Source organism: Rhodamnia argentea, chromosome 2, assembly GCF_020921035.1.
Source record: "Rhodamnia argentea isolate NSW1041297 chromosome 2, ASM2092103v1, whole genome shotgun sequence".
Classification (NCBI taxonomy): domain Eukaryota; kingdom Viridiplantae; phylum Streptophyta; class Magnoliopsida; order Myrtales; family Myrtaceae; genus Rhodamnia; species Rhodamnia argentea.
Genome location: NC_063151.1, coordinates 18,775,815 through 18,796,891, shown reverse-complemented (window position 1 = coordinate 18,796,891; position 21,077 = coordinate 18,775,815). Strand labels below are relative to the sequence as shown.

General features: G+C 39.0%; 2 protein-coding genes across 2 annotated transcripts; both read right to left on the bottom strand.

Moving 5' to 3' along the window:
• Positions 1 to 7,614: 7,614 nt before the first annotated feature.
• On the bottom strand, positions 7,615 to 11,433 carry LOC115728397 (putative pumilio homolog 8, chloroplastic). The gene is made up of 5 exons (XM_030658732.2): positions 10,154 to 11,433; positions 9,895 to 10,057; positions 8,602 to 8,765; positions 8,247 to 8,499; positions 7,615 to 7,952 (listed from the first exon to the last, which is right to left on the bottom strand). The coding sequence occupies exons 1-5, from the start codon at positions 11,020 to 11,022 to the stop codon at positions 7,824 to 7,826; spliced, it is 1,578 nt and encodes a 525-aa protein (XP_030514592.2). The 5' UTR covers positions 11,023 to 11,433; the 3' UTR covers positions 7,615 to 7,823.
• A 3,806-nt stretch (positions 11,434 to 15,239) lies between these two features.
• On the bottom strand, positions 15,240 to 19,952 carry LOC115728398 (metal transporter Nramp2-like). The gene is made up of 4 exons (XM_030658733.2): positions 19,105 to 19,952; positions 17,670 to 17,806; positions 16,915 to 17,567; positions 15,240 to 15,953 (listed from the first exon to the last, which is right to left on the bottom strand). Exons 1-4 carry the CDS (start codon positions 19,809 to 19,811, stop codon positions 15,741 to 15,743), a joined length of 1,710 nt encoding a protein of 569 aa, XP_030514593.2. The 5' UTR covers positions 19,812 to 19,952; the 3' UTR covers positions 15,240 to 15,740.
• Positions 19,953 to 21,077: the final 1,125 nt, after the last annotated feature.

The window sequence follows — 21,077 nt, the reverse complement described above, 5'->3', positions numbered from 1 at the left end:
AAGTATTATCATGCGCTCCCTTAATTGGCTTAGTTATTATATGGGTTAGCTATGTTTAGTAAATGGATTATAATTGAGTTTAGAATAGCAAGCCCAAAAGATATGAATGTTAAATAGGTTTACAATATATCAAAATACAACTCACTTTTATGACTCTCTCTTCACCCTTCATGCAAAAATATTGGACTCCTCACACTATTTTAAGTTAAGAGAACTCTTGGTGGGCCGCAAAAGGGGCCCAACTTCACCCTTATTAAAAATATCAAGACTGCTTCTTTTTGCCACATCATTCTTTTTATGAATCTTGTAAGTTTTGTGTGTTAGTTATTTGAGTATATCTTTCCTTCATTACATTTAGCACTGTTGCTTTTACGTAATACTCTGATCTTACTTCTTGTTATTGCAATCCATGGTCACCACAAATCATCTTCTTCAATATCTTATGTTCCATTTAATGAAATTTCAATCCTTTCACGTTGCTTTTTGCTCTAATTTTATGAATTCACTACCAAGTACCAACTCTCTCTTGTGCTTCATTATGAATCAATACAAAATTGAAAATTCTAAGCAATATTGAAAGCCAATTCTTTAGCATCCTATATGAAAATGGCTCTTCTAGTGGAATGATCAAAAGACATACAGAGCTTAAAATAGGTTAACTAGGTGGATTTGGATTTTCATAGGTTGAATTAAATAAGAAAGTATTTTAGTAAAAATGTCAAGCCGGGTAAGGACCACTGTATATAAATTTATATTGTAAATTTTTATTGTAAGGGCCACTAAATGGGTCAAAACGTGTCAAATGGTCAAATTAGTTGGACCATTATCGATTCAACCCAAGCCCGACCCGACACATTCATTTGACGGGCCTAGTTAGTATATTAACACTAATAACAATTTTTTGTTGTTGTAGTTAATAATAATAAATTGTTATTATTGGTATTATCGTTATTATTATCATTAGCAGGAGACGGGATTCCTTCTTTTAGGCTAGGTTGATCGTCCGTATTTCTAATCGGGATAGGATTGGATATAATATGATAATAAATTTTGGAATTTTGTTATATCATATCCACTGTTTGGTGAACTTCGAATTGAAAGTCCGATATTCTTATATTTTATCATATCCATTGTTTGGTAGAAACCGTATATAAACATAAATGACATATATGTCCCTACGTAGTGCTCATAAAATAATATCAATCTTATTATCATACAAATACCATTCTCATTTACAAGTATACTTGAAACATGCACAATTAATCAGACTTACAGACCTCGTTGCAACAAAATAAAATAAAATTAGGCTCACAAACCACTATATTTAAATTATTCTCTATGTTATCAAACACAGACTTCTAATTGATCAAAGTTTGTAAAATAGCAAGAAAATATTATCAATTCGTTTGAAAGCAAGATAAATGGTATGGAATTGAGCCTTGGAGGAGCTAAGTAACTTGTAGTTTAGTCATAGTTCAAATATTACATAAGGAATGCGTCTCAATAATGACAAACCAGCACCATATTATACTTGTCTAATAGCAATGGACAAAAAACCAACTTACAACTCAAGTCTTACGACAATGGGAAACAAACGATTCTTTTAAATAATGTCAAATCATACAACTCCTTCATGTCCTCAACTTGCATTCCATTCATTAAACATTTGTATTGTCAAATTTTGTCTCCATGTCGTGAAATGATCTAACATCTCAACAACATCAATTGTTTCCACATCTTCAATGATATTAGTACCTTCATCTAACTGCGCCTCGATTAGATCAATAGCCATTTCTCTTCTTATCAAGTTGTATATAAGACAACAAGCTATGATTATTCGACATTGCGTTCTAATTGGATAAAACGATGGACTCGTAAGTGTAGCCCATCATAATTTAAGTAGACCAAAGCATCTTTCTATGACATTTCTAACTTGAGAATGCTTCATGTTGAAGTACTTCTCAACATAATTTGGCGTACAACCTACTGTCCACTCGGATAGGTGGTATAGAGTACCTCAATATGGAGCAAGAAATCCCTCCCCAATCGTGTATCTAGCATCTACAAGATAATAATTACCTAATAACAAATGATAACATTATTAATTGTCTTAAAATCATTAAAACACACATGAAAAAATTTCAAAATATTGATAAAGGTTTATCTTAGCAACGAGAATCTTTAGCCTATTTGGTTTAACTAACGCATCTCGAAGCACTCTAGAATCCGCTGTTTAGTCTTCCCATCTAGGTACAACATATATGAATCTCATGTCGCATGAGAAAACTCCTTACACGTTAGTCGCTACATCACACTTTCCATTTCGGTACCTCGATTTATCAACCTCCGGAACCCATACCCAAATGTATGTGTCATCTAATGATCCTAAGCAACCCTAGAAACATGAAATTAATGAAATAACCTTACCTTTAAAGTATTAAATTAATCCATGTAATAGCATAGCAAACATATCTTAAACCATTTCCATCTCTCGTCAATGCATCCATCCGGAACTGGTTTAGGTGGGACAAGAAGAACATTATGCAATCTAATCACTGCACTTAAAAATAAGTTAAAATAGCTACTCATTGTCTCCCCGGACCTCATAAATCTGAACTTGATGATGCGATTTTTCACATGATGGGCAAGTATATGCAGTAACATTGCCACTTGTTCTTCTATAGTTACAAGTCCATCTTCTTGTAAACCACCAATTGTATGTACCAACTCTCATAGTGGACTAAATGTATGTCTATTCATCCTAAGTTATTCCACATAATTCAAGTCACTACTATTAATGAGGCGGTCAAGGTGATCTAAATGAGTTTGGCTTCTAACAAATGTACGATCCTTCAATATATGGTTACGGTAGTGCCTTTCAACAACAGTGAACGCCACAATCATGTACATCATACACAAAAGTAATATTTTTGTGTTCACCTTCTCTAATATCATAATGCAAAATATTTCATCTCTATCATCGTGATCCATTTCTAATGAGAAAAACAAAAAAAGCAAAAACATTAGGCAAGTACAAATTAGCAGGTTGGATAATAGCTAAATCATTCAAAATGATATCTTTTTCAAATCAATAGATTTTCATAAAATCTTAATAAATCAATCCATCATTATTGCCGGATATACACAAATGCTTAGGAAATGAACTAAAGTTGATAGGTCTAAGATAGCAATGTTAAGGAACAAAAGTGAGAGTTATATATCTCCTTGGCAATATGAACAAGGAAACACAACGTTGACACCTCAATGCCTCATTGTCAAACATATATTACCTATTCAAGGTTACAAATCTCATAGATTATCCAGATAAAAATAAACAAGGCCACTTTATGTTTGCAGATCAAGACAATCACCACCATGAAAGGATCTCCAAAGTCAAGGTTATGGTTACAAACTTTTTATTGAACAAACTAAGAATTCTTAAGACGGCTATTAGTTTCGTGTAGTATCATTACGGTTAAATCATTGCCAAATACATCGAGCACCATCATCCCGATCTGGACTAATCGTTCAATGCCTTGTTATGAAGTTGTTTGCACTAATTGTTCAATGCTTTATTATGAAGAATCAAAATCCTCTCCATAGGCTTAGCAAGTAGGGCAGACGATCAAATTAAAAAAAAAAAAAATTGCAGAACAGGTTTCTAACTTCACTCGACCAATCTCAATTGGACCAACCAAGCACAAATTTTTTGCTTTTCAGTAGAGCATCCGAATCTCGAAGCTTCTGACTTCCGATTCATAGTGGCAATCTAAAAATCACAATGGCATTCTCTTATCCAGAAATCGGTAACGTCTTTCCAAACGTAATTGCCCAAATACCGAAAAGAAATCTACACCTAAATCATTTTTAACGCCTATAACAACCCTTTTTCAATCCCTACACTTGGCCTTCGTGCACAAGTCTTAATATGAGAATGAGAGAGAGAGAGAGAGAGAGAGAGAGAGAGAGAGAGAAACGATATATTATTTACCTGCGGGAATATGATGCTTCAATTCTTTCTCCTCTTCCGTAAAGCTTCCATGTGAACCAGAGACCTATGGAGAAGAAGGCGCTTCAACGTCGCTACTTTAGTTACAGAGGAGTCGTGCGTGCTAACGGAGGAGAAAAAAAGGGACAAGGTAGGGTTTTCAAAAAAATAACTGGATATAAGAAATTCTATCCTTATTTATTCCACCCCCTCCCCTAGGATTTTTAATTTCGGGCTATATCCTCTCTATATTCGACTTTATCCTATACTAGACACCTACCAAATGCAAGATAGGATCAAACATATCTTATCCCGACTTTTATCCCGACAACCAAACGCAACCTTAGGTATGTATCTCTCCCTCTTCTCTAATCCCTTCTAGGGTATATCTCGCTCCCTCTTCTCTTAATATTCTTATCGATTGTATAAATGTCTTGTATAAATATGAGGATAATGAGGTAATAAAGTACTAGTGCCAATGCTATTTATGAATTTTTTGTTTCTTTTTTAAGAAGATTTTTTGCTTTACTCCTTTTCCGTGTTCTCTTTTAAAAGAGACTTGAGTCGTACACTGTGAGGAGAAATGTGTAATTCCACATACAAAAGTAAGTAAATAAATAGTCAAATTTAAACAGAAAATTATACTTCTCAAAGAAAAACAAGAAGGAAGGATCTTATTATTTAAGGATCTGTGTCGTTTTTTTCCTTCCTATGGGGTCCACAATTATCCGTTACAAAACATTAATGTGTAAAGTAATTGCATGTTAGCCGTTGCATTTGGTATGGGAGCTATCGGTGTGTGCCCATCATGGACTTTGGTGATCGGCCGCTGCAATGTTATGGTATCAGATTTACTTTTGGAGGATGAGAATGTGTTTTTAGTTGTAGAATTTGCTTTCTGGATTTCTTTTACTGTCTTTTGGGAGTTTGAAAGCATTCTATGTAACTCTCTTGACTATTAATGAATAGAATCTTTCTTTCGACAAAAAAAAAAAAAAACTAATTGCATGTTTGGTTAGGATTTGCAAATGAAATAAACATTTCAAAATGGAATGGCATTTTGAGTGATTTGCTTGCTTTTTCCTTTGTTTATAAAGAAAGGTTTATACTACGGAAAACTCCAAATTGGTACACCTATGACAAATTTACTCCAAAATACTTTTATACCATAAAAAACCTCAAACAAATACACATGTAACAAATTTACCCCAAACTATTTTTTTACCATTGAAAATCTCAAACCGGTTCACCTATGACAAATTTACCCCAACTAATTTTTTGACAACCTAAAAACCCAAACTGGATCTGGGCAAGGGTCGCTGGCCCTTGCCGATCGTGCCACGTCGGTAGGTCCACGACAGCGATTTTTGGCCAAAATCGAATAAATGAATTCAATTGGCAAAACGTGAAAATGTTTAGGACTCAATTGGCAAAACGTGAAAATGTTTAGGATTCAATTGGTAAAATTTAAAAAATTTAGGTCTGAATTATCAAAAGTGTAATAAGTTTAGGATTTTTTAGACAATTTTTTCATGTAACAGTTTTGTGAACATATTTTGCTTACAAATTAAAATAATATAGTTTATCGCACTTGAGACATCTGATTAATGCAGTAAATATGGCAACGTGAACATGTGCCAGTGTTTGTGTCAATGGTTTCATTTCCTTGAATTCACTATTACTATATTTGGAAACAGAAAATGTATGCAGTATTTTTTTTTTTTTTTTGGTGAAGATATGCAGTATGTTTTTCGTTCTCCTGTTTATGCTAGAAAATTTTACAGTAAACAATTTCCAAAGCCTTTTACAGGCCAATTATGTCGTGTTGAGACTGGAAATGCCAGTTAGTTGCAATTTGGAAGATAATAGTTTTTATTGTCATGCTTCATGCATATGAAGATTTAATGGTCATTAAAGAAAAATGGTTAGCATAATAATAACAAAATCACCAAGATGTCACAGTACAGCGGGGTTACTACCGAACTTACCACGATTTGTGACTTTTCTTTTACCTCATCAAGTAGATTCGTTCGTTTATTTATAAATCTCACTGAATATGTAGTTGTCCTGTAAGTATTTCGAGAAAATAAATAATACTCAGTTGCCAGAACTATAAAAATCAATTTATTATCAGAGAAAAATCGTATGATCTATTTGTATAAAGTTATATCTTCTCGTGCATCGCACGGCTTCTTTTCTAGTTGTTTTGTGATAACAAATTATGATTCCATTTGTACTTTGAAATTTAGTGATTTTTCGTTAAAATTTTGATCTGTACTTGCTCAAAATAAAAATATAAGCAAAGTGAATAAGTTCTAATTTAGATTTGTGCTAAGTAATTTCAATGTTTGACTCTAAAATTTGATTGACCACATTAATTTATCATTGGAATTGTGACTTATAATTGACAAATACTAATTGTCATATATTATTCAGAATTTAAGTAACGGGATTGATTGCACATACTTATCGAACAATCTATTGAACTGCATGATGAATTATAAAAATATGAATTGTAGTAATCTGTTGAATAAATTTTTATTAGGAATGACAATAATTCTTCTATGAATAGATATTAGAGTGAATTATCTATGGATATTAAAGGTGAAAAATCAATTATATTAACGATTAAGATTTTATTATTAGCTTTTATTTACTATAAAGTCTGTAATATTTGTATAATTGATATCTTGTGGTACTACTACAATGCATCATATAAATAAGTGCGAGTGAATATATCAAGTTCGTCAAAAAAGGAAAAATGATCAGTGGACGAGTTAAGACTGCTCAGTGGACTTGTAGTCGATCCAAGCCTGCTAGCCTATAGAGCGAACCCGCTTCAAACGATGAGTACTGAGTAGGAGAAGCAAATCAGGATCAATTATCTACCATAATGCTCCAAAACTCCTAGTAGTTAAAGAAACCTCAATCACCTTTGTATAATGGGGTCGATTACATCTAGAGGTGTCAAACGGATGAGTCGGATTAAATATGGTCCGACTTATATTGACCCATTTAATCCATTTTCATGTTGTACAATTTCGACCAAAAGAAAAAAATGTAATACAAATCTAACGACTCATACCCGACCTGACCCATAGTAGTAAAACACTTCCATATTTAATCCAAATTAGCAAAACTTATAAAGTACTAAAAAAATTATATTACTAAAATATTGTGGACAATTTTTATAATTAAAAAAATAAAAATTGACTCACTTAAGATATTTAGCTAATCCATTTATGACCTGTTTAAAACTCATTTGAGATCCATTAAGTTATTAAGCAACTCATTTATGACCCACTTAAGCTTGTTAAGCAACCCACATTTTGTCACCTCTAACGACACCAACTTGCGAATTCCCCATTGACCAACAATTTGCAGGCACTGGAAGTGATTCATCGACAAGCACAGTACAGACAATCAGAGATATGAACTCTCGGAGCAAGAACTATATTCGTGACAACTGAGCATAAGACAGTCAACAATGGGGCATATCCATTCGATTTACACTTTGAAAAGGCAACTCCCCAGATTGCTTTCAAACTCCTAAGTCTGTGTGAGAGAAGTGAAAAAAGACAACATTTCAATGTAACTCAAACATTCGACCAAAAAAAAAAAATGGAACTCAAACATGTCTCCCTATTTCACAAGCCACAAATGAGGAAATGAACACTGGACACCAAACACCAGGGGGGCACGGAGAACTTATTAGCCTAAGACCCAACAACAACAACAACAACAACAACAAACACCAACAGGAAGGTTAGCCTAAAGACCAACTGGCAGAAATCAAAATATGCAGCTTTACTTTCTGAGCAAACACATATCCTCATCACGGCAATATGTTCTGCTTCTCGAGCCGAGAGACCGCCTTCTTGCTATAAGGATTGCTCTTGATTTGTGGATCCAATCTCTTGAGCTCCGCTGACAAAATGTAGTAGATTTGGGTCTGCCGCTGCTCCTGCATCAAATGAGGACAGAGACCATGGCAGGCTAGCAATCAGAGGGATTGACCGTGCAAAATGGCATGAAGCTAATCTCCAATGTCAGAACAAAGTTCCAGAGAACATCTAATGAATCTATAAGGGCTTTAAAACCTTGATAAGATTGCCAGGACATTGTCGATCGTAACTATTGCGAATCTTCATAGATTGAGATTTAGAGCTGAGTGATGACCAATTGTCCACGAATGCTGATCATGTATGAGAAAGATACAGAACACCTTATGGCATGTAGAATGCATGTGAAAACTGACCTTGGACACCTCAACTGCCCTTCGGATGACGTAGTTTCCAAATTCGTCCAAGAGCACCTTCAGGAATTCTTCAAGCAACTCCACAACAATTTGTTTGAATTGGTTGTATCCCATCTCTGTCAAGCATTTCTCCACCACATTGCTACCATACTTATTGCAGGATAGATTTACATAGCTGCCGAGGAACTGTCTGTGAAGATCATCAGCAGCTTGTGGGATCTCCAAAGTCAGCAGATGTTGTACCACATAGTTGCTGGATGGAGAAAAAAAAAATAAAAAACCAATTGAAATGGAAGGAAGTTGAGTTTGGTATCGAATAATAAGAGTAGGCTTAAGAGGGTATAGAGAAACTAACCCATAGCGGTTTTCAGCTAGCAGAAGGGCATGGCTTGTAATTTCAGCCACGAGGCGATCTCTTTGCTTTCCTTGCGCATGTTCAACACATTGTTGCAGAATGCAGCATCCACTTTTATCAATTGCAATCTCAAAACACTTAGTAGCCACCAGATCATAAAGGATCTGCACAACAAACGCAGTACTGCAATAGTTAATGGAGCCATAGTAAATACCAGAGAAGTGGAGGCTACCCATAGGAGAGCAAGTCCAAGAATAAAAAGAACACTTTGAACAAAGTAGTGGAATGCCCATCTCAATGGGCAGAACAAACTAAGGTTCAAAAGGTGGTTGTGCCTGGCCTGCTGTTACTGAACCAATGATTGGCTTTGTTCATTTTCTTTTCTTATGAGTCAGATCCAATTATTATCGTCCTTGCATCTGCATTTGTCTTATAGTCCAGCAGACTTCTAATCCATTAAAATAAACGTCTTCAAAGTTCAGACATCTCTATGTTTCTTTCTGGTTCAAGGACAACTTATACAGTAAACAGATATTATCTAGAGTAAATCCAAACTGAAAAATACTTTTCACCTAGCAACTGTTACTCCTACATCTTAATTGGCATACATAAATCTGTGTTTGTTATCACAAGCAGCACTAATTCAATTATTTTAGATCAACCTCTGTTCTCTTCTCTGTTTCTTTCATAGAAAGAGGACTTCACTTTATGAAAATTATGCAGGGCGACATGAGTGTAGCATACTGTACATGTGTATCATCTTGTCGAGCTCGAGGATAATGTAGCTTCGAGATGAGGATGCTCATCAGTTGATCTTTCGTCTAACTAAAAGATGTTTTAAAGCTAAATCGACCACAGTATGACAAACCTTAGCTTATCTTCAATCACACTGAAAAACAGATCGTAACATGGTGAATTTTCTAGACACACGATTAATTGTGTATGAACTACCTCAGTGGATTTCTCCTGCATAATTCTCAACATAGGAACATCAAACAGGAACTGATAGCTTCATTTGCTCTCCCTAGAACTTAGTGCATTACTGGGTAGTTAAAAGTCTTGGAGAGGAAATATCCCCTAAGAAATAGGTTCGAAAGGTGCACCGGCTTCTTGACACTCCATATTTTGCTGCTTTCCACAAATATTGATAATCTCCTTTCCCCAAGTAAAGATAAGAGTCAGATAATTAAAAAGGGCTACAAATTTAATTCCTAACATGTAGGAGCTTAGCAGGAGAGAGAACTTCTCTGGAAACAGAAAGAGGTGTAACCAACCAATGCAATGTCACACTACCTCATTATCTTCATTAGAGAAGACCTTAAGGCAGTGCCGGATGACTTGATGACCGACAGCGTTCTTGATCAATTGATACATAAAAGGTGCGAGGGCATGTATAACCACATTCTTTTGCCAACGAGTGGTAAGTGTGTTCATTAACTTCTGTACAGAACGAATCCTGCAAAAGAACTAGACTATCAGCATACCGAACAGAATTGTTAGTCCAGACTCTGAAGTAGACTTATGAGGAGATACTTGTGAAGCCACAACATACCCATATGTGCTAAGGCATATGCTAACAATTTGAGAATTCCAGGTCACCGCATACAAAATTTGCTTCCTCTGTTCCTCACTGCAGACTTCGAAGAGCCTCTGCACCACATGGTTAGCGAAAGGGTCGGTCATCAAATCGCCGACACGTCGAATAATCTCCGAGAAAACTAGTTCCGTCTCATCCCTGTCCATCCTCTCCATCATGGAGAGTAAAATCCGGAAACCTTCTGGATCTTTGGCAATGGACTCTACTCGGCCTCGCATAGCTTCTACAGATGTACAGTTGAATGATGCTTGCAGGAATTGCGCCCTCCTATCATTCGGACTACTTCCGGAAACAAGCCCGTTTACATGATATCCATTATCAGTCACACCTGAATAAATCCTGGAGTAATCGTTTAACAACCCGTTTTGCTGCGGAAGATTTGTGTTTGGCGAGACTTGGCTAATCCTATCCGTATAATAGTCCCATGACCCATCCCTATACAAACCAACCTGGCCAAGAGTATTAAACGCTGGACGCAGCACTTCGGCCTCGGCCGCCCCATAAATTTCTCGCCCATCAGGACAAGACCCTAGCAGACTCCGATGGTCCCCGGGGTGGCGATAATCCGGGGACCAGATACTGAAGCTGCGCCGGCTCAAGCCGCTCAGCTCATTACCCTTCAAAGCCAAGGACACATCGTCCACCCCGTCATCCAGCTCGACGCGACCCGGATAAACGCACGTCTCGTGACCGGAGCAAGGCAGGAGGCTGAGGCGAGCCAAGGCGGCCTCTAGGGTTGCGGGGGCCGTAAAGGGTCCGACCGGAGGGCGGTTCTGAGCGGAGGCAGACCGCGAGACGGGGGTCCGACGGGGCAGGAAGCACATGGGCGTCGTCGGGGTCGTCGGGAAACGACATGGATCGGAGAGAAAAGAACCGAAGCACCGGTCGCCGCCGCCTGCTTCTAGTCGTCTTCCACTCCGAGAGGCGAAGAAGAGGAGGAGGAGGGAGGGGGTTTCGGGGCGCTGTGTATATATATATAGAGAGAGAGAGAGAGAGAGAGAGAGAGAGAGAGAGAGATGGGTGGGGGAGTTTGAAAAAACAAGAAAAGAGAATCAAAGATACGATCTTTGGAGAGGAGATTCGATCAAGAGTCGGAGAGATATCGACTGGAGGAGGTGGGGAGGAGGGAATTTGGGTGGATGGAAGAAGGAAAGATCGAGAGATGAGGGGAACGCAATGGGAAATCGGTTGACTAAGATAGAGAGAAAGAGAGAGAGAGAGAGAGAGAGAGTGAAGAGGAAGAGGAAGAGGAAGAGGAAGAGAGAGAAAGTGGAAGAAGGAGAGAGAGACTCTGCCCTGCATGCAATATATGGAAAGTTTTCATGAGCGCGAAAGGGACAAGCTCTCGGGGGATTTCCTTGGTTTCCTTCTCTGTTGTGTATGTGGTGGGGTGGTGGTAGCAGAGGAGGCTACGCAGCGTGGGGTGGCCAGGGGGAGGGTCGGGGTTTCGTGGGCTTTGGTCTCCGGTTGGGCCCCACTATCCTAGGATGGGGCCCATTTGGATTTCCTTCTCTCTTATTATTTTTATTTTTATTTTATTTTTGCGGCTTTAAATTTTTAAGTAACTTTTTCTTTTTCTCTTCTCCGAGCGGTGTTTATAGGGTTTGCTACTTTTTGCATGATGCGTCCGTTCATCGGGGTTTGTTTGTCCGCATTTATGACCAAAACTTAGGATATAAATTCGAGGGGTTCGATTTGATGTCATGTGCGTAGATGGCGTAAAATGCACCGGACATAAAATAGTTACCCCAAAAGAAAAAAAAATTAAATATGTGCTTGATTGATATGGATGGTATCGATTTTATCTTTTTTTTAAAAAAACTTGTGTGGAAAAACTTTGATTTTATTGACGTACCTCTTTGATTTTAATGCCGTACATTTGTTATTCTATATCTATATGAAGCAAAACTCGTGTTAGTTTCGATATTCAATCTAAACCGGTAAAATTTCATGAGCGCTCGTTCGTTTGGTCGAAAGAATGCGTATGATGGGAGAGGCGGGGACAAAATTGTAATTTTCACAAGTAATCGAGATGGCAATAAGATGGTTATGTGAATGTCTAATGCTTTCCTAATTCAAATTCACATTAACTCGAGATTATTATTCTTCCCAGGTAGACAAATCTTCAGATATATATATATATGTTTGTCTCTTTATGCATTGATTGGGTGACTCTTTCTCGCTCCTCTTTTGCTGGTGATACGGAATGCAAATTGGAAACCACATTATTCTCTACACGGTTGAATTTTAAGAGTAGTCTATTGGACACATAACTTTAAGATAGGGAAAAATCCTTGGTCTAATTCATAATTAATACCGACCCAATTTGCCTCTTCGACCCATGCAATAAATCCAGCGTCACGGTATAAAAAAGTTGATAACATCGCAAAAAACTAAAAGTCTTTGCATTTTAGGAATCATGACTTCCTTCTTCAATTACGTGCAAAAATTAAGTCGAAATTCATCGATTGAAAATGTGCAATCAAAATCTTCCGTGCACATTTCAAATTGTATGCACAAAAAGGGAAATATGTGTTAATATCGAGGAAAGTTCAAACAATTGTTAGGTCGGTATCTCTCATTCTCTCCTCTCTCTCCAAAGATAGACATTAGATTATGGGCAGTACTATTTTCACTCTTTTTTCACTAAAAGATGTAGATTTTATGTTAACTGACCAAATTATTCTCAACTTTATGAAGCATTTACTGATACATTTATAGGCAAATTAATGATTAATCAGTTGCTACTTTTCTATCTCGATAAAATTCGAAATTTTCCTCTCTCTTTTTGTTCTTTCTTAAACCCAACTTGAAGAGAACAACGCCAAAATAGCAATATCAAATATCTCTATATATATATATATATATATAGTTGAATGTGTACTCAACTAGAAACTCAATTCGTGATTTTAATAAAGTTGTTTCTTCCAATTTTGAAATATAAAAACTAGAAAAAGTTCACAAAAAAAAAAAAAAATGAAAGAGAAAGATCAAGATCAAGATCAAGAGTAAACTTCTTTTATTGTTCAACCGTGAAGAAAGTTATCGGTATTGCCTGTGAATCTTGTCCTCAAAATTAGTTTTCTACGAATTCTTATAAGTTTGAGTGCGAAGGAGATGTGATTAGATTTGGAAGTTCCATCAAAATCACTTAAAACAAAGACAAAAGAAAGAACGAGCAATCGTCTGCTAAGTCGAATCAACAACATTATATCTTTAACAAATTAACGAATTCATCATTCGCAAAAAAGAAAAATATTTTCTAACTTCACAATATAGTTTTACTTAGAATAAAGACGTCTCTTAGGCTGGGGTTCTCTTGCATGTTATGCTATGTTGTACCTACCACCTGTTTTGGGTTTCCTCACTTCCTTCGTTTCCTGGCCCCCTCAGTTGCTTCGTTGGGTCTTTGCGTTGCTGTTCACCCTGTTATAGTACATTCTGTTTTGGTTTTTGGTTTCTTGGGTCTGTTTGCGTGCCGTTCTCGGTTTTGATGTATCCAGACCCTCATTTGTGTTGCTTCTGTGGGTATCACATGCTGCAACACTCTATTGATTCATCTACAGACTTCCTATTGGTGTGCCTATGCTGTTCGCTGCTGCTCTAACATGGAAGGTCCTCCATTCTACCATCACATATGCTGCTCCTGCATTGAGTATGCTGCTGTCTTTCCAAATTACCGCCTGCATGGATACTGAAGCCCCTAAACATTGTAGCTGCCTCTTCATCGCTTGGGCTGCCATGAATACCTCCCCTAAGTCACTATGGGGACTATCCTCTACTGATGCTGCTGCTCTGCTGCGGGTTCCTCCGGGACATGCCTCCTACCTCACTGTTTTGTTGGTTCCTCTCCCATCCAGCATTGGTTTTTTGGTTAACGGGTCCCCATACTTGGTTGGCCGTTTGTTTGCTCTCTATTTCAATGTATTAGCTGGGTGGCCTCCTGTCTTGGCCCTTCTCTTGGTGTATTTTGCACCGCCACCGCTGAACTCTTCATGTCACACTTTGTGCCATTTTGAGTTCATGGTTTTTTGTGTCCGGTATCTTTTGTATTTAGTTTCTTGAAAGATCAATACATACTTACCTTACCCAAAAAAAAAAAAAAAGACATCTCTTAGTTGTGCCGAATCAAAAGGATGGACATCAGTTAATTAATTTATCCTTGGAAGTTTAGCGCAAATATGGTGTTAAATGAGAGGGGTGATTAGATAAATTTCGTTGAAAGGGGTAATGTTAATGAGAAATATCGAACCAAATCTTGTGTTTAAAAGGTAATGTGGTTCCACTTTCTCGGAAATCCCATCTCCGCAACATTTTTGTGATGAAAAATCGGGTTTCTAGCTATAGTCAATCATTCGTTCCCAATCATGGGGCGACGACCAGCTAAAACTAAAGTTCCATTAAAGGTGTAAATAGTACGCATCTGTACAGTTATGTCTATTCAATTAGCACAAAAATGGTGGGGGGCAGACAAAAGGATGTGGAAATAGCCCTTTCCTAGATTATTTACTTCAATGTCAACTTTTTTCACAAGTCATGCATGCTCACCATGCACATGTAATTTTTATGAGAGATATAATGCATGAAGAGATTTTACAAATCAGGGCTTCACATGATTGGAATTCACCTCTTCATATTATTTGTGAGGAGTGATATTTATTTTCTTATCATTGGGTTTCTACGATTTTTCAGTAATATAAGTAGTATCCTCCTTCTTCTTTTTATCGTTTCATATGCCACGCATTAATGCTAGTTTAAATAATAATTGTAGGATGAGAAAGATTTAAAATTTTTTAGAATTCAAATTAAACATGGGAGAGATTGAGAAAGATCTAATTTAATCGCAAACCTTTTGAACGATTTGTCAATTCAGTTATAAACTTTTCAATTGTATCAATTTAGTCGTAAACTTTTTGGTAATTTGTCAACGATTTTATTGGCAAAATTTTAACAGGTTTAGAATCGAATTGACAAATAGTCAAAATGTTTAGGACTTAAAAATAACGTGATATGCTCCAGTCCGGCGTTTGACGCATGAGTTATCGACTAGAATTTGCTGCATCACTTGATAAATATGACCTTTATACTCTTAACAACGCTAGGCTTAACGAAAATAAATGCCCCGTATTCCGATCACATTGGTTTGGTGGTGCCCTTTTCATCGTACTCTCTACTCTTCTATGCACTCTGATCAACAATCTACTGTGTTTCTTCACTTTCTCTCAGCCAGAAGACGTCCAAATGTATGTTCTGTCCCATTTGCTATGTCCTGCTTTCTAAAGAGGGAAGATGAGGGAATAAAGGAACAAAAGCAATGTACCATATGAGGCGCGAACCTTGATTGGAGCGAGTTCGCTATGCTTCTCCACGGCTGGGTACTCAGTTCCTTTAGGCTACTCCGGTTCGTTTCCCTCTTGGCTCCTCAAAAAAAGATTGCCGCTTCGAATATGAACAAAATTGCATCGACCTTGTTCAAGCGACATTCCAATCGTGTAGATTTTTTTCTTATGGGGTTTCTTGCGAGAGGAAAATTTCTGTAGATTCAATGTCCGATGCGAGAGAACTTTGTGCTGACCCAAGCAGGAGAAATTATGCGACCAAACAAGAGGAGATATATGATGAAGGATATATAGGCTGCTGTGCCGATGCAAACTAAGAAACCGATGAGCAGCCCCTTCACTTCTGAAGTAATGAAATTCACCAACAGATAGCCGTTGATCATTATCAAAATTGCAGCCACAGTCCAGGCCACCCTCTAAAAAACCAATAAAGAGGTAATAAGTCAATCATCAGCTGTAACTAGTAGATCATGTCTAGTCTAACAATCCTTAAGTACTTCTGCGTAGAGTTTGACGAAATTTGGACCCAAAATAAGGTGGTGATGAGTAAGCTGCGCACAAAAGTGCAAACGCAAAAAGAAGGATGATAAAAACGAAGAACAACAGGATTCAAAAACAAACAACAGTCAAGTGTTTGGATAGTCAAACACAGTTGATCTACTTTCATTAGAGCAGTTCATGCTTCAGATGCAAAATACAGTTGTCAGGTAAGCAGAGCAAGTTAAAAAAGATGAGGCAAAGATGATTGGTCTAGTTGATAAGAGCCGCTATTTCGCATTTCGCTAGGACTAGATCTAAGTCTCAAGACTCACCATCGATCCTCTACCTATGCGTTAAAAACAAAGTCGGCCATAACAAGAGAGCATACTACTGGCAAAGAATGATCAGACAGGAGAAAAATTGACTTCTATTTTAATCATATCAACATCCGAGTCTCAGCACCCCTTTATTCTATTTAAGCTTTAATTGCTTCATTTCTTGCCAACTTTGCGAATGCATGCTTATTTATTCCTTCAACAGACGAGTAACTTTACTTTTTTGGAACCCTCTAACTTGTCGAATTTACTGCAATTTCAATTGGCTAAGATGATTATTGCAGCTTGAACAACTCTCACTAATTAATCCTCCATCTCTAGCTGTCTCCAAACCATCATCTCATTCGAAAAGCTAGCATGAACTCAAAATTTGGGCACTGGCAGTCAGGCACAACACAATGCCAAACCAAGTTGTTCACCCAAAGGAAAATATCTAAAAAGAAGCAAGTAGAATGGCGATTTCAGCACAATTACCATAAGTAATTTCTTGTTGGATACAAGAGAACCTGCAAAAGCACATCAAGAATATACTGCAACCAAATGATGAGTAAAAAGAAATCACCTCGAGGAGAGGACCAATTTTGAAGGAACCCATTAGGTGCTCCTGGGATACCATAGTGAGCAGAGGTATCAGAGCAAAAGGAATCTGTATACACTGAAGCACATTAAGCCATTCATTCAAAATGTCCAGGGAAGCTTCAGACGTGTTGAAGACAATAGCCACTATTATTGTGGGCACGATGGCAAGGCTCCTTGAGATAGTTGCCCTAAGCCATTTCTTAAGCTGCAGGTTGAGAAAACCTTCCATGATGAACTGCCCAGCATATGTGCCGGTTATCGTACTACTCTGTCCAGCTGCTAGCAAACCGATACCCCATATATAAAGTATTGGAAAGAACCCTCCCCCATACTTCTCCTGAAGATAATTCCCAGCATTCACTAGCCCAATTGTCTTGGCTTCTTCCGTACCATAGAATCCCTTGGCAAAAACAGATGTCACAAGCAAATTTATTGTGAACATGACTGAAAGAGCAGCCGACGACTCGATGGAGTAGTAATTCAGTGCCTCTTGGACCCGGCCTTTATCCTGGTGATCAATATTTCTCGACTGCACCAAGGCAGAGTGTAAAAACACATTGTGAGGGGTTATGACGCAGCCCACCACTCCCACAGCTTGCCTAATCGTCTTTGAACTAAGTCTAGGAAGGAGTAGACCTGCAGGAAGGATCTGAGTCCCGGATAGCTACTAGTTGCATTTATAGCATATTGTGGATGCTCAAATGAACCACAAGCGAAGCGACAAGGAAAGTTTCTTACCGGTTAAAAGCTCTTTTCCGCTGGGTTTTGTCTCCGCAAACATGCAGGCAAAGGTCAAGGCCATTGTTGATATGAGAACTGCAAAAACGGCTTCCAATTTCCTCACTCCATAGTTCTCAAGGAATAAAAACATGAAACTAGTCACAAAGGGAAATCAGTTAATTATCGGTGCATACCGGATAATATCAATTTATCCAGTAAAAGAGAAGTGTGCAAAGTTGGCAATTATCATAAAGAAAGGACATAAGCATGAATAAGCAATTGGTACAATTACAATCCAGATTGAGAGTACAGTACGCCCAGAGCTTAGAAAGACTGAAAATGAAGAATAACCACCTGTTGGCAAGGTCTCAAAGTTCACCTGCATCTCTAAGGACATTTCATTGCCAGCAATGAGGTAAAGACATGAGAAACTGTACATGCTGCAGCACATATAGCTAGCAACTAGAATTCATTTATTAATTCCAACATAACTACAACTATAGACAAAATAAAAATATACGTCAGTACATGTAAAGATCTCATATCCTTTTCCCTGTATTGACGACCTCTTCAAAGTTTTCTTTATTTGATAAATTAATCAACTCTGAAACATATGCTGCTATCAATAATAACACATTCAAGCATTTTTCTTTGCGGTGACTTAAGCTCCATTTCAACTTCCGAGTTGCAAAACAAGGGATGCAATTCAGAGAGTTCTCTTTTGTCACTGCCCTAAAGACCAGTTTGGTGGTTTCCCTCAGACATGCCGATTAATTCTATCAAAAGAAGCATAGATCTCAGACTGCCAGTCTAAGCTGCAGCAAAGGCAGCAAACAAGCTCCAGTAGCATCAAGGGACAAACTACGAAATGATCAAGTTTCCTACTAATGTCCAGCGTTTTTCATAAGCTGACGAATACCACAGTGGTAAATCTGAAGCTGCAAAGTTCCAATTGCACACAAGAGAAACACGAGAACAGTGAACTCTGGGAATAGACTAATGCTTCCACTCGTAGGGTCCGAACACTATCAGAGATACACATGTCGATGTTGCTTCGAGATCACTAACAACAATCGTGGATGCGCATGCTGAGGTGGATCACTTGTATATACTTTCCAAGGCTAGTAACCAATGAAGAGAAACATAATCAAACATTCAGCATCTACCCCACCACTTACCCATAAGCTATAGTTGGTTCAAATGCTCTGCAGCATGAGTGCTTTGTCTACCATGTCAGCCATATATTAATACCAGGTAAGCCTCATGCTAAATAAACTAATACTGGTCTCTAGGAATAATAACTTATAAAACCTTGGGGCAGAACTTAGCGAACTCTGCATTTGGCTCGATTTGTTAAATGTCTGACTTTATCAGAGTCACTTTCTCAATCAACCTTGATAGTCTTAGCGTTTAAATCCAGGGGACAAGCAACTGAAGATCATTCATCACCTACCAATCTGACGCGGTGATGATGACCCCGGCCCAGAGAGGCAACACCCCGCGGCTGAGCACCTGGATCCCGATGGCGCTCCCAATGACCTCCTGGATGTCCGCAGCGACGAGAGTGACCTCGGCCATGACCCACAGCACTAGCCGCGTCCATTTCGGGTACTCCTCCCTGCACAGCTCCGCCAGGTGCCGGCCCGTCACGACGCCGACCCGGGCCGACAGCATCTGCAGCAAGAGCCCCATTAACGTCGCCCACATCAGCAGCCAGAGCAGCGAGTATCCGGCGATCGCGCCGGCCTGGAGATCTCCCTCGAGATTGCCCGGATCCAAGAACGCGATGCTCATCAGGAAACCGGGGCCGGTGAAGAGCCAGAGCTTCTTCCACGAGAAGGGAGGCGCGACTTCGGACGCGGCGTCGACGTCGAAGACCCGGACCTTGTCCCGGGTCGAGAATGCGGACTCGGGTTCGTACTCGCACTCGTGATCGCGGTCATCGTCGGACGACGGCGGCGATGACGGAGAGGTAGGAGGAGGAGGTGAGTGAAGGGGCTTGGAGGTTAAGAGTCGGTTCTCTTCGTCGTCTTCGCGGTGCTTGGGATGGTGGTGTTCTTGGGGATTGGGTCGGGTGGCCGGAGAAGGCATCGCCGGAGAGTCGTTGGATCGGCGAATTTCGGGTTTGCATGCGAAAAAAAATGCGGGACAGTTGGGCATGCGTCTTATGCTGATAGGCAATGGAAAAAACCCGAAAGGGCAACCAAAAAAAAAAAAAAAAAGGGAGAAGAATAATCAGCGCTGTGGTTGTGCCGTGAAAGGAGCGAAATTTCCGGCGGCCGGACCATTTTCCATTTTGGCGCGTATTACTTAATTAGAGTGCGGGGGGGCGGCGGTGGTGATTTCGCTGGACGGGAGTCGCGGAGGATCGGCCCGGGGAGGAGGGATTGATCGTTGGGCTTTCTGATCCCGTGCGCACTTCCTAGCTTTATTTATGCAATTGACGGAATTAGGGTAGCAAATGGCCAACAACGGCCGGCACGGGGGCACGGTCCGGCGCGATTGGCCCGTGCTTGGGCGAGGCCAAATGTGTCCACCGCTGTTGCCGCCCGAGTCCTCAACTGCTCCATCAAACATTGCATCCCCAGCCCCGAATCGCCCATTACCGTGTCATCCTTGTCGCTATCCTCAAGGCCGACCTCCATAAAACAATGTTTGGGAAGCTCAAGCGGCTACGGCAGAGCCCGACGAAGTTCGAGTGGCCATGGCCGTGAGCTTGAAGAAGCCTGGAAACTAGAGCGGCCATGGCTAGGCTCAATCTAAATCAAGGGGTCATGGTCGAGGGCTCGAAAGTTGCGAGCTTGACAAAACTCGAGTCGCCACTGCCACATGTTACAAGAAGCTTGAAAGCTAGAGCCATGGCCAAGCTTCACGAAGCTCTTAACAGTCATGGCAACGAGCTTAAAGGACGCTGAAAGTTGGAGCTACCAAGGTCGGGGTCCCATGTGTGAAATCGCCATGGCCAAGCACGGATGTCTAGTTATATTTTGAAAATTCATTTTTGATTCTTACAGTGGAAATCGCCTTTTTTTTTTTTTTTGAATTTATACATTGTGTTGTTCTAGTTGACTACGAAAAAACTTTTTCTCGACTATATTTCTTAAGAAATTTTCCAAAGTAATCCAACCGTCAAAAAATAAGATAAATGTTTTTCGATAGTAACTTCCTGCGAAATAAATGAACTCTTCAATCGCACTTTTAGAGGCTCCTTAGATTTCTAATTAGAGATTTACAATACACATGTTTCATTGTGTTTATACAATTGTGAGATTATTTATTATGTAGTTGACGTGGGATTATCGCTATTACAAATTATTATGGTGCTTACAAATACCAAATGTCAACCCAATTCCTTTAGGGAGGCGGATATGGGATTAAGTGTATCGAAACCACCAATGAGTTTGGAAATAATAACGAGTTAATGAT

Coding starts and splice junctions, on each gene's coding strand:
- LOC115728397 (XM_030658732.2), bottom strand. CDS start 11,022: ATGTGCTTCCTGCCCCGTCGGACCCCCGTCTCGCGGTCTGCCTCCGCT. Junction 10,058..10,153: donor ATATGCCTTAGCACATATGG/GTATGTTGTGGC, acceptor GTTCTTTTGCAG/GATTCGTTCTGTACAGAAGT. Junction 8,766..9,894: donor TCTCTAATGAAGATAATGAG/GTAGTGTGACAT, acceptor TTTGTTGTGCAG/ATCCTTTATGATCTGGTGGC.
- LOC115728398 (XM_030658733.2), bottom strand. CDS start 19,811: ATGCCCAACTGTCCCGCATTTTTTTTCGCATGCAAACCCGAAATTCGC. Junction 17,568..17,669: donor CGGAAAAGAGCTTTTAACCG/GTAAGAAACTTT, acceptor TCCTTCCTGCAG/GTCTACTCCTTCCTAGACTT. Junction 15,954..16,914: donor AAATTGGTCCTCTCCTCGAG/GTGATTTCTTTT, acceptor TTGGTTTTTTAG/AGGGTGGCCTGGACTGTGGC.